The sequence below is a fragment of the Thunnus thynnus genome, chromosome 14 (assembly GCF_963924715.1).
Source record: "Thunnus thynnus chromosome 14, fThuThy2.1, whole genome shotgun sequence".
In the NCBI taxonomy this organism is placed as follows: Eukaryota; Metazoa; Chordata; class Actinopteri; order Scombriformes; family Scombridae; genus Thunnus; species Thunnus thynnus.
The window spans coordinates 31,760,627-31,774,506 of record NC_089530.1 but is presented as its reverse complement, the minus strand read 5'-3'; the positions used below and the strand labels follow the sequence as shown (position 1 = coordinate 31,774,506).

The 13,880-nt window shown below is 41.3% G+C and overlaps 1 protein-coding gene across 3 annotated transcripts in view; it reads right to left on the bottom strand.

Moving 5' to 3' along the window:
• Positions 1-13,880, bottom strand: part of nfkb2 (nuclear factor of kappa light polypeptide gene enhancer in B-cells 2 (p49/p100)) — a 31,989-nt gene that overhangs the window by 7,175 nt on the left and 10,934 nt on the right. For all 3 annotated transcript variants that reach the window (XM_067611021.1, XM_067611022.1, XM_067611023.1), the window contains 16 exons: positions 13,590-13,665; positions 12,942-12,982; positions 12,116-12,214; positions 8,769-8,920; positions 8,058-8,170; positions 6,793-6,951; positions 6,525-6,629; positions 5,807-5,895; positions 4,092-4,230; positions 3,679-3,801; positions 2,984-3,223; positions 2,594-2,735; positions 2,301-2,415; positions 471-678; positions 219-388; positions 31-133 (listed from right to left, as the gene is read on the bottom strand). In XM_067611021.1, the coding sequence (XP_067467122.1) occupies positions 31-133; positions 219-388; positions 471-678; positions 2,301-2,415; positions 2,594-2,735; positions 2,984-3,223; positions 3,679-3,801; positions 4,092-4,230; positions 5,807-5,895; positions 6,525-6,629; positions 6,793-6,951; positions 8,058-8,170; positions 8,769-8,920; positions 12,116-12,214; positions 12,942-12,982; positions 13,590-13,665 (2,074 nt within the window). The remainder of the gene's footprint in view (positions 1-30; positions 134-218; positions 389-470; positions 679-2,300; positions 2,416-2,593; positions 2,736-2,983; positions 3,224-3,678; positions 3,802-4,091; positions 4,231-5,806; positions 5,896-6,524; positions 6,630-6,792; positions 6,952-8,057; positions 8,171-8,768; positions 8,921-12,115; positions 12,215-12,941; positions 12,983-13,589; positions 13,666-13,880) is intronic.

The following is a 13,880-nucleotide window of genomic DNA, read 5'->3' as shown; positions in this document are numbered from 1 at the left end:
AGTATTTATATATATTATATCGCGTCTGACCTGCAGCGATCAGCATGGAGCAGAGAGTCGGCGAGCCCAGACTGGCCGCCAGGTGCAGCGCCGTGTTTCCTCCGAACGTACACGCGTTAACGTCCGCCTTCAACTGGGAACAAACAAGCAGAGAGTGAGCCTGTGATGTCACTGTGATGTCACTGGTGTGTAGGTGTACAGGTGTGTGTGTGTCGTACCTCTGTGATCAGAGTACAGGCCACCTTGAACAGGTTCTCTCTGACGGCCAGATGGAGGGCAGTGTTCCCACTCTTCTGCTCAGGTGCGTTGATTTTGGCTCCGCCCTCCACCAGCAGGCGGAGGCAGCGCTCGCCGTCCCTCCTCACCGCCAGGTGGAGCGGGTGGAGACCTGAGGTATAACCACAGGTAATGTTTTAGCCATAAATATTTCTGACAGTTGGTGCTCACAGGTCACAGGTCTGTCCTCTCACCGTGGTAGTCTGCGCTGTTGACCAGGTGGGCGTGGCGTTCTCCCAGGTGAGCCAGTAGGGGGCGGAGGGTAGCGTTGTCTCCGGCCAGTGCCGCCAGGTGGAGAGGGCTTCGGCCATCTTTGTCCAGCAGGCTGGGATCAGCCCCCGCCCTCAGCAACGCCTCCATCACCTTTACCTGCCGGGTGATCACCGCCAGGTGGAGAGGAGTCTGCAGCGACGACAGGAGATGAAACAGTTAACAGGTGATGCTGTACAGGTAAGTTACCTGGAACTTGAAAGGTTGTTTGCTGGGATTTATATATCTGTGTCAAACTATTAGCTGTGTGAGGATACTGCAGCAGGTGGAGGTATCTACCTGTCACAGGTGGTTCACTGTGGTGTGAGTTACTTAGATTAATTACAGTAGAGACGAGTAAGTAAAACTGTTAGAGGTCATAAGCTGTGTGGAGGGAGTTAGCTACCTGACTCATGTAGTTAAATAAGAGTTAGCTACCTGACTCATGTAGTTAAATAAGAGTTAGCTACCTGACTCCGGTAGTTAAATAAGAGTTAGCTACCTGACTCATGTAGTTAAATAAGAGTTAGCTACCTGACTCATGTAGTTAAATAAGAGTTAGCTACCTGACGCGGGTAGTTAAATAAGAGTTAGCTACCTGACTCATGTAGTTAAATAAGAGTTAGCTACCTGACTCATGTAGTTAAATAAGAGTTAGCTACCTGACTCGGGTAGTTAAATAAGAGTTAGCTACCTGACTCGGGTAGTTAAATAAGAGTTAGCTACCTGACTCGGGTAGTTAAATAAGAGTTAGCTACCTGACTCATGTAGTTAAATAAGAGTTAGCTACCTGACTCGGGTAGTTAAATAAGAGTTAGCTACCTGACTCGGGTAGTTAAATAAGAGTTAGCTACCTGACTCATGTAGTTAAATAAGAGTTAGCTAGCTGACTCATGTAGTTAAATAAGAGTTAGCTACCTGACTCATGTAGTTAAATAAGAGTTAGCTACCTGACTCAGGTAGTTAAATAAGAGTTAGCTAGCTGACTCATGTAGTTAAATAAGAGTTAGCTACCTGACTCGGGTAGTTAAATAAGAGTTAGCTACCTGACTCATGTAGTTAAATAAGAGTTAGCTACCTGACTCAGGTAGTTAATTAGCTACCTGACTCATGTAGTTAAATAAGAGTTAGCTACCTGACTTGGGTAGTTAAATAAGAGTTAGCTACCTGACTCATGTAGTTAAATAAGAGTTAGCTACCTGACTTGGGTAGTTAAATAAGAGTTAGCTACCTGACTCATGTAGTTAAAGAAGAGTTAGCTACCTGACTCATGTAGTTAAATAAGAGTTAGCTACCTGACTTGGGTAGTTAAATAAGAGTTAGCTACCTGACTCATGTAGTTAAATAAGAGTTAGCTACCTGACTCATGTAGTTAAATAAGAGTTAGCTACCCGACTCATGTAGTTAAATAAGAGTTAGCTACCTGACTCATGTAGTTAAATAAGAGTTAGCTACCCGACTCATGTAGTTAAATAAGAGTTAGCTACCCGACTCATGTAGTTAAATAAGAGTTAGCTACCCGACTCATGTAGTTAAATAAGAGTTAGCTACCTGACTCATGTAGTTAAAGAAGAGTTAGCTACCTGACTCATGTAGTTAAATAAGAGTTAGCTACCTGACTCATGTAGTTAAATAAGAGTTAGCTACCCGACTCATGTAGTTAAATAAGAGTTAGCTACCTGACTCATGTAGTTAAATAAGAGTTAGCTACCTGACTCATGTAGTTAAATAAGAGTTAGCTACCTGACTCATGTAGTTAAATAAGAGTTAGCTACCTGTCGGAGGTGGTTGGTTGCGTTGAGGATGTCTTGCTGCTGGCTGCTGAGCAGAGTGTGGATCAGTTGCTGGATCACACCTGTCTGCTGATGGATGACAGCCAGGTGCAAAGGACTGTGGGAAAACAAAAGCCACAACGTCAAACTACCAAAAAAATCTTTGAATGAACATAGTGCCCACACAGAGAGTCAAACAGGTTTATCTGTTGATGAACTGATCTCTCTGGTTGTGGTTGTGGTGCCGTCTCAGCCAGCTTCTCTGGAAAACAGTGAGATCTAGCTGAAAGACTCACGTGTCTCCGTTGCCGTCCTGGATGCCACAGAGGTGTCTCTGGATTGCCAGAAGAACCCGGGCATCACCGGTGCTGCAGTACTGCAGCAGGGCGGCGGCGGTCTGTCTGGCGCTCTGAGAGGCTCGGCTGTGGAGGGCAGCAGCTGGAAACACAACACAAAGACAGATTTGTAAAAGACAGTAGATGAAATATTATCAAGCATATACAGAAACAGAACCACATGATCAGCACATAGTAACAGAACCACATGATCAGCACATAGTAACAGAACCACATGATCAGCACATAGTAACAGAACCACATGATCAGCACATAGTAACAGAACCACATCATCTGCATATAGTAACAGAACCACATCATCTGCATATATCAGCATATGCTTTACCTTACCTATCTGAAACAGCTGCTGTTGTAGTGGTGAACCACTATGTCCTCCCGTCTGTCCTCCCGTCTGTCCTCCCGTCTGTCCTTCTGTCTGTCCTTCCGTCTGTCCTGTCTGTTGCTGAGTCTGAGGGGTGGTACCTGACATCTGGGCCCCTCCTCCTCCACCGAAGCCGGTGAAGCCTCCTGTGAAGAAGCCTCCTCCTGTTCCTCCTGCTGCTCCGTTCATCTGCTGATTAAACTGGAATCCTGCAGAGAAACACGGGAAACCTTCAGTGAGCAGTCTGAGTGGAAGGAACCTAAACTCAACGTTTATTTATCAAAATACATTTCTGTCATTGTTTGCCTTCAGTGATGTGCTTCATGTAACGTAGCATTGTTGGCTAATATATGATTCCCAACAGACAAAGGTTGATTTTAGATAAAGCATGTCTCTGAACAGCAAAAGTATGAACTTCCAAACAACTAAAGAATGATTATTGACATGCAAAGCATGACTCCAAACAGGCAGGCTGTGATTCCAAGCAGCTAAAGCAGGATATAAATCATTGAAACATGTTCCTGAGCAGCCAAAGCATCATCCCAAGTAGCTAAAACATACTGAAGCATGACACCAAACTGCTTCAAACACACAAAGCACGATTTCAAAGAGCAGAAAACAGGAAGGTTATTGTTAAAAATTCCTTCATCTATGAGATCCTTACCTCCTCCTCCTCCTCCTCCAAATCCCCCAGCTCCTCCGCCTCTTCCTCCACCTCCTCCTCCTCCTCTCCAGGGTTCATAGTGAGGCAGCGGCTTCTGCTTCTTCCTCATCACCTCCTCTTTGTCTGAAAGCGAAGACAGACGGAGATAAAGGAGGAGAAACTGAGATCGGAAATTTAAAGCTTATAAAAGTAGAAGTGGGAAGAAAGACTGAAAACATGTTTTCTTCTGGTTTTCATGGTTCTGCTGCTTAATGAACATCTGAGCGAGTAGGTGAGGACTGAAAGTTGCTGCATGCCAACGTTTCCACTGAGGGAAACCCCAAAAACTGTGACCTTCAAGCCCAAAAACAACCCGGTTCCCAGGGCTTCACAGGAGCTCTGTGAGTCTGTGTGAACGCAGAGCGGCGGCTGACCTTGGACCTGCGGGATGTATGTGAACTGTTTGGGGTCGCTGCGGTCGCCGGCCTTCTTCCTCTTCAGCTGCAGGAAGACGGTGACGGGACGCTCGATCTCCGTGCTGTGATACGGTGGCGTTTTGAACACAATGGCGTACTGAGGATAGAGAAGATGAAAACAAACGCTGAGTCACTCAACAGGTTTAACTTTAGTCAAGTCCATTTATTTATAGAGCACATTTAAGAACAACAAAGCTTTACAGAGACAAAGACACTTTTATTAATTTTCCCCTTGATCTTCATCACTACATCTGTGTTTTCATTTGACTGTCCGAGGAGGACTGAAGCGACCGCTACTGGACCTGGTTGTAGATACTTGAACATGTTTCGTTTCTCATCCAAGAGGCTTCAGTTCTAACTGACTGATGGGGAGTCCAGGTGTTTCACCTCTGGCTGGGGGGGTAATGCTTCCCAGGAGACTTAACAACCAACAGCCAGCAGCACTAATGAACCATGTGGTCTCATTGACCTTGATACTGGTTCCACAGAGGTTAACTGTGGGCTTATTAGAGCTAAAGAAACATCTTCAGGTATCTACAACCAAGTCCATCGTTTCAGCCTCCTTGGACAATCAAATGAAAACTCAGTTATGAAGATCAAGGGGAAAATTAGTAAAAGTTAAGAATATTAATCCTAAAAACACAACAGCATTGCAGAGAACAAATAATTAATAGAGAGAAACAATCTATAAATAAAATAATAACAGACCATTCATATCTCCATGATCGGGTTTATAACCTGGATGACATCATGGTTCATGTTGCACAACAGTTTCAAACTGAAGGGTTTGATTTAAAACGTTTAGTTTTCTTGGAGAAACAGCAGATCTACTTTCAGTCAGGACTCAAGAATCTGTAAAGCTGAATGTGTTAAACACCTCTCAGCCTTCTTTACTGTCTTTTGCATTTCTGATTGAAGGTAACTTTGGAAAAATAAACCTTTCAACCGAGTTACCTGTATTATGGTCTTTGTGCTATTCGTGCCTAATGACGCCTGCAGGCTTTATCTTGTTATTTTGTTTATTTGTTATACTTTGTTTATTAACGGGACGTTTGTGCAGAAACGTGTGAGTTTGTTTCTCCAAGTAAATATTATTTTGTATTTTCTATGTGGTTGGAACTCCAGCTAGCTAACTGGCTTCTCTCTGATCAGCTGAGGTCTGGAGAATCAATAAAGCCGCAGAATAGAAACACTATTAAACACATTTACTGCACAAACACACTGTGCAGACAGATCGCAGGAATTCCCCTTTCAGCTGAGCTGCTGTTGTGGTTTTATTGATGTAACTGACAGACAGAGTGTGCGACTCACACACACACACACACACACACACACACACAAACACACTAACACACACAAACACACACACACACACACACACACAAACACACACACACACACACACACACACACACACACACACACACACACACACACAAACACACACACACACACACACACACACACACACACACACACACACACACACACACACACAAACACACACACACACACAAACACACACACACACAAACACACACACACACACACTCACACACACACACACACACACACACACACACACACACACACACACACACACACACACACACACACACACACAAACACACACACACACAAACACACACACACACACACACACACACACAGACCTGTTTGTGAACGTCGGTGGGTGAAAAGTCGCCGAACGCCTCCCAGCCTCCCTCATCGTCCTCCTCATAGAAACGGATCTCAATGTCATCTGCAAGGTGCAGCAGAAAGGCATGATGGGATATTTCTCCAGTTTCAACAACCGAAATAAAAACATGAACCCAACGGACCAAATAAACCTTCATCAGCTGATTTATACCGACGATGATGAAGACAAAGATCAAAAGAAAGAATCGTCTGAACACAGGTGAGTCTTTGGTTTCTTCATAATAACAATAATCAAATAAACAACAGAATATCAGGAAAATAATAATAATCCAAGAAAACAGTCATAATATTGATTAAAATTTAATATTAAGTGAACAAGTGAGAATAATGACATGAGAAAACTGTAGTAATATTACTAATACATGATAATATAATTATATATTATAATATAATAATAATATAATAATCCATGTATTATATATTATAATATAATAATAATATAATAATCCAGGTATTATATATTATAATATAATAATAATATAATAATCCATGTATTATATATTATAATATAATAATAATATAATAATCCAGGTATTATATATTATAATATAATAATAATATAATAATCCATGTATTATATATTATAATATAATAATAATATAATAATCCAGGTATTATATATTATAATATAATAATAATATAATAATCCAGGTATTATATATTAGTGTTGACCTTTCTGGACTTTGTCACAGAGCAGGAAGATCTCGTCTCCTCCGAGCACGGAGCCGCACGTCTTATCCATCCGAGAGATTTTCAGGTTGGAGGCGTTTGGAGACTCTGCAGGTAAAACACAAACATTCAATTCATTATTGGTTCATTTATTCACTCGAGTAGATGATGTCACTGTGCGTCACCGCCTCTAACTCAGTAATTTACATCACAGCAGCTCCAACATAAACACAGTTCATCTCTCTTCTGTCAGTAAACAGTCTGGACTCACTGCTGTCGTAGATGGGGTTGGAGACGACGGGTTTCAGCGCTCTGGTGAAGCCTCCGTTGCTGTCCTGCAGGTAGGCGGTGAACTTTAACCTGACGATGTTCAGGTCCATCACCTTCCCCAGAGCCTTGGCCTCCTTCATCATGGACGTTTCCTCCGACTCTGACGGAGACAGACAGCAGAGAGTCAGACAGCTCATCACGTCCACGTCCATCTCTAGATCTACCTCCAACAGTCTGACAGCTTTAGTTTGCCGGAAACTACATTTACTCAAATACTGCACTGTAGTACAGTTTAGAGGTACTTGTACTTTACTGGAGTATTTCCATGTGATGCTACTTTCTACATTTCAGAGGGAAATATTGTACTTTCTACTCCACTACATTTATTTGACAGCTTTAGTTACTTTTCAGATGAAGATTTGACACAATGGATAATATAACAAGCTTTTAAAATACAACACATTGTTAAAGATGAAACCAGTGGTTTCCAACCTTTTTGGCTTTTGACGTCTTACAAAAAGCAGTGTGTAGTCGGGGTCACATTTCACATGTCTATGAGTTGTTAACAGCTCCACCAAATAGTGATTTTTCCCTCTAAACTTCTCACATGCTTTCATTTCAATAAATGTTCAAATGATCCAATATTTCAGCAAAAATCAAAGATTAGAGAAAAAGTCCAAAAACTGAAAACAGATTTGTGTATCAGAACTTTGTTTTTTCTTCTTTCCTCTCCCATTAATCATCTCACCACCCCTCAGATTTATCTGCTGACCCTTTGGAGGGGCCCGACCCCTAGGTTGGGAACCACTGGACTAAACTAGCTAACTGTATATAAAGTAGTGTAAACTAGCTCCACCTCCAGCAGCTACAACAGTAACATGCTGCTCTAACACTGATGCTTCACTATTAATAATCTAATGATGTCATATATAATAATATATCAGTCAGAGGGACCAAACCACTACTTTTACTGCAATACTTTAACTACATCAAGCTCATAATACTTATGTACTTTTACTGCAATACTTTAACTACATCAAGCTCATAATACTTATGTACTTTTACTGCAATACTTTAACTACATCAAGCTCATAATACTTATGTACTTTTACTGCAATACTTTAACTACATCACGCTCATAATACTTATGTACTTTTACTTTCACCAACTACAGCTTTTATACTCTTAATCATGATTCTACAAATAAAATTCAGGCTTTTGAAATGATTTTAATGTTTTTTATGTTTAAATCTGAGATGTTTTTACCTGTGAGGGTGCTGTGTGGTCCTTTCTGCCTCTTCCTCTCTTCTCTCAGTCTTCTGCACAGAATCTCAACCACACCTTTCTTGGTCACATGGAGGATCCCCAGGTTGCTGAACCTGCAGGAACACATACTTTATATTCCCAACTGTTGAAAACATTTTTATATTGTTCTTTTATTTCAAACATAAATGTTCCTCAGCTCGTTAAGTCCTGTTGCTGCACATCTTAAACTGATGTGTGTCAGTTTTACTTTACTCACTTATTTATTCACTTACTGTATATATTTATTTTCTTTCAATCAAAGTTAATTCTTCAGCAAACAGCAACAATATTTAGCTCCCTTGTTCCCTTTTCATGTTGTGTAAAGTTTTAATTGTATTTTTTGGAAGTCAGTCAGTTTATGAGTCACTTCTTTAATAAAATTTCCCCTTGAAGGTTTCAATCTGTGTAATCCTCCTTGTTGTTGATTCATGGTGTGTACTAATCTTTTATTTCATCATCATGAATTAATTAACAAATCTTTTCTTTGTAATTGTTTTGGGATTACACTCCTGTGATTCTTGGGACTTTTTGAACTTGGAATTTTAAAAACACCAACTTCCTCTTTGAAGTCATGAAAACTTTCCTCCCTGACTGCTGTTTGTTCTGTTTGTGATGATTACGGAGCTTCGGTTTGAAATGTCGATAAACGCAGCGCTCTGATTGGATACTGACGAGGCGGTGAGGTCGTTGGGGCCGATGTCGAGTGTGCAGGTGCCCTTCTCGGTACAGTGACGTCCCACCAGACTGTGAGCGTGGACCTGAGGAGGGTCGGTGTGGGTCACCAGCTGGACCTCGACCCGGGCATGACCCACGTAGTTATTAATCTGACACATGGACAGAAAACAAACACAAAATCACAATGAAGCTGAAAAGGCAGATTTACTACATAAAATAAACCAGTGAAACTATAAATAACGAGAAACTGACAAAATGTTCCTTAAAGCTGCAGTAACTGATGTTTTTATCCACTGTAAACAACATCTGACATCTGGTATCATCATCTTATAATGTAGCTGTAGCTAACATGTTAGCAAACGTCCAGCAGACACACAGCAACATGATCATCACATTAACAGAGTTAATAATAACTTGTGGGGTTCCTCAGGGTTCTGTTCTCGGTCCTTTTATAGTTTAAATTTACATGTTAACATGTAACAACAGAACATGTTGACAATATCCTCAAAAATATCTCAAATGATGACAAGTTTCATGGAGTTTAGGGAACCAAAACCACTTATTAAAACTTTGGGGACAATGTACGCAACAAGCTGAAAACAGATCTGACATATTATCTGTTCAGTGTTGCTGTTCAGGGATCATTCTGGTGATTATTATATTATTATTATATATTATGTTATTTTTTTCATGTATGGATCCAAAGCAAAGACTGTAAAAAATAATTGACGTAGCCACCGTGAAGTCACCTGTTGGTTTGTGGATTCCAGATTTGAAGCCCAGAGTTTGGCATTTTGACCGTCGCCATCTTGGATTTTTGGAGCCAGAAGTGACCATATTTGGACGAGAGGGTGGAGCTGATCTTAAAACTAGCTGCTAGCTTGGTTAGCATGGCACATTTACAGACTATGGTTAACTGTGACGATGCCTGATATATCTGATTCCTCCGTTGTTGTTCCAGAAACTATTAAAAACTCATCAGTGAGTCACACTGCTGCACTGGTGACATGTTCCTTCATTATAAAGAGTTTGGTCACGTTAGTTTGTTTAGAAACGGCTCCAAAGACTAATAACAGCATCGTGTTTCAGTCTCCAGAGAGTAGTTCTGTGTACGGCAGACGCTACTGAGCATGTGCAGGAACGCGGCTTTGTTTACAACTTCACTAGCTTGGCTGCCTGTACGTTTGATCCCGCTCACTGTCACAGCCCAGATTGAGTTAAAAAAACTTCCCTGTAGGTCTGTATCCTTCCTCCCACCTGCTCTTCCTCTTATTATTTCTGATAGGTCCGTTAATGTAAACAGAGGTATCTACAAAGCCAATCTTAATAACCTCATCCCCATCATTCTCAATCATAATAACTCACATGCTCTTAATTTTGCCTTATTGAATGTCTGAAACATGGTTAGATACAAATAGTTTTTTCACTCTGCATGTGGCGTCGCCCCACAGTTAGAACTTTCTGCACGCTGCAAGGCAGGAACAACCAGGTGGGGGAGTAGCAGCCATTTCTCCGACTGTTAAAACTACATTGATAATTCTACAGTGTCCCCCACAGTCTGTTTTAATGAGCTATTGCAGTTTGTTAAGGAGCCAACTCATCAGTCATCTCCATGGATACTGATATCAGAGTGAGCGTTGTCAATGATGTTACACCGTCAGACCATTTCTGTGTTTTCTTCAGTGTACTCTTAGATGCTGATCGCCAGTAGATTTTGCCAAGAAATTGTTCTTCACTGCAGTGTTTTTGCTTTTATCTGAGAGCAGCAGCTCTGATGACCTTGCCAATCATTTCAGTTGTCTTCTGTTACAATATCAATAATGAGAGACATCAGTTTAACAAATGAGACAAAAACCTAACACTTGTTTGTTTAATTATTGAGGAAAATGATCCAATGTTACATATGTGTGTGTGAACCTCTAGGATTATCATTTCATTTGAAGGGGAAAGTAGAGTCGGGTGTTTCAATCAATGGGATGACAATCCAGTGTGAGTCTGGGAGGCCCTGCCTTATTTAAAGAAGAGAAATCTGGGTCTTCACTGTCAAACTCTGAGCTTCACAGGTTTGTGGAAGTGTGTCATGGTTCAAACAAAGGAGATTTCTGAGGAGCTTAGAAGAAGAGTTGTTGATGCTCACCGGGCTGGAAAAGGTTACAAAACCATTTCCAAAGAGTTTGGACTCCACCAGTCGACTGTCAGGCAGACATCCAACACCACTGTTACCCTCCCCAGGAGTGGTCAAACAACAAAGATCACACCAAAAGCAGGTGTGTAATAGTCCAGGAGGCCATAAGGGACCCCAGGGTAACATCTAGGACACTAAAGGTCTCTCTTGCAGTGGCTACAGTCCATGTTCATGAGTCCACCATCAGGAGAACATTGAACATCAGTGGTGTTCATGGCAGAGTTGTAAGGAGAAACCCACTACTCTCCAAACAGAACATTGCTGCCGTCTGCGGTTCACTCAAGACCACGTGGAGCCAGAAGGTGATTAGAACAATGTTCCAATGAGCAAACACTGCGTTCCAGCATAAGAACCTGAACCCATCTGTGAAACATGGTGGTAGTATCATGGTTTGGGCTGCTTTGCTGCCTCTGAACCAGGACAGCTTGTAATCATTGATGGAGCTCTGAGTTCTGAGTCGTACCAGCAAATTCTACAGGAAAATGTCAAGATATCCGTCTGTGAACTGAAACTCAACAGAAAGTGAGTCAAGCAGTAAGACAACGACACTAAACGACAAGTCGTTCTACCAAAGAATAGTTAAAGCAGAAGAAAGATGATGTTTTGGAACGGCCGAGTCAAAGTTCTGACCTTCATGTTGTAGAAATACTGTGGAAGGACCTGAAGCAGACAGTTCATGCAAAGACGCCCACCAGCATCCCTGAGTTGAGACTGTTCTGTGAGGACGAACGAGCTAAAATCCCTCCAAGCTGATAAACAGTTACTGGAAACGTTTGGTTGAAGTTATCGCTGTATAAGGGGGTCACACCAGTTACTGAAAGCAAGGCTTCACATACTGTTGCCTCCATAAATATGTAAGATTGGATCATTTTCCTCAATAAATAAATGAAAAAAATTATTTTCCTTTTGTCTCATTTGTTTAATTGGGTTCAGTTTGTCTAGTTTTAGGACTTGTCTAAATATGATCATGTTTCAGGTCATAAGTTTTGAAGCAGCGCTGTTCATCAGGCTTTGATACACACACAGTACTGGTTAGTAGATCAGTTCATTGTTGGTTCGGATCCAAACATGAAGACAAAGATAGAAAATCAGCAGAATGATCCTTGAGGTTGTTGTTGTGTTGTTTCAGTGTTAACAGGGTGTCGCTGTTGTTACCCACCTTCACGGTCGGGTAGGTTCTCCTGTTCTTTTCGCTGGAGGCCCCTGGGAGCCCGCCGTGGGACGGACCCTCGCACTCATAACGGAAACGAAAGCCCCTCTGAGAAAAGACAAACACATTTCAACAGTTTAAAAGCTTTGCAGCTCATTTTTCTTCAGAGTGGACATAAGAAGGCAGCTGCTCAGCTTTGTACATCCGCTGATTGCATAAACATGGTTCTTCTTCTTCTTTCCTCAAACCAAAACTAATTCATTTGCATAGTGACAGTCAGAGGACTGGTGTGTCTGTCGCTGAAGTCATGTGACCTTTAGCAGCAGAAACTCCCTGGCGTCCTGCAGGCGCCCTGTCGATGCATCAGTCAGTCCTGTGTTGTTATGACTGTTGGGAAAACCCTGGATTACAGGAAGTGACTGGATCAACCTGATGAGGGGAATCACCTGTGTGTGTGTGTGTGTGACGTATTCAGATGTCTTGTTTTATTTGACTAACAGTCCAAAACCTCCAAATATTTAGATTTACAAGCATATAAAACACAGAAAAGCAGAAAAACACTGGACAAACCTGAGAAGCTGCAGATATAAAATGTTTTTGCCTGAACAATCAATAGTTTAATGGCCTAATTGTTTCATACCGTAACAGCAGAGGGCCTAATGTGGGACAATGAAGTATACATTATAAATATTTTTATACCTCTATAACTTTACATGAATATTAACTGTGACTTCTAACTGTTGATTTAATATTTTTGTTTGTCCAGCTGTCCTGTTGAGAGTCTTTTTATACACTAAACCATATTTTCATGATAGAAGTTAAACTCTGATCTCACCTGTTTGGGCTCTTCGATGATTTGAATGTAAGGACCATGAGCTGAAACACAAACAGATAAAGTTGTTGTGAGGCTGATCAGGGAATTCAACGTGTTTATTTTAAACTCAGCGGTGACAGTGACTGATGCTTTCAACATCAACTTTCACTGTTTCAGGTGTAGTAAGAAGGTGGACGGAGGTGCTTTCCCCGTGATGAAGGTTCAGGACAGACGAGGTGTCACTTTCTTGTAACTGGAAAGTTCAGAAGTACTGATGATGAGTTCTGTTTTGGTTCTGATAAATCGGTCTGAAATGTCCAAACTCTCATTTCCTAGTATGACTAAAAGGTTGTTCCAGGAAATAAGAGCACTAGATGAAGGTTTTGAGAAGTCTCATGTTTCAAACATAAAGGTACTGGGAATACTTCTGTAAGTACTCGCAGGTACTATGAGGCACCAGCAGGAGGTTCAACAGCTTCTACTAAAACTGCACTCAGGCTCTTTAACACAAAGTACAGATATGACTATTATTATTATTATCTGCTCAGCTGAATCCTTGTAGTAAACATGGTGCCACAAAACTGATCCAATAAAACAAATATTGAAGAATGACATGAAAAAAGATTCTCTGTGTGATGATAAACCAACTGGATGTTATGTGAGTCGTACCTGTCTCAGGTATGTAAGGTTCAGTCTTGATGTCCACTGGAGGGATGTAGTCGTACGGCATCAAATTCAGCTGCAGCTGAACAACAACAACAAACATTTTCAGGCTTTAAAACCAGAAGAGAACATCTGTAAATTCACCTGATAATCAATCAGTCGAGCGATCGATCACTGTCTGTCTCTTCATCTTATAGTTTTTCTGCAAAACCCCCCAAAGTTGACATGAAAAAGTCGTCGTTCGGGGTCTTCAGTTAATCATCAGTGATGACATGTCTGTGGTATCAGGTATCAATA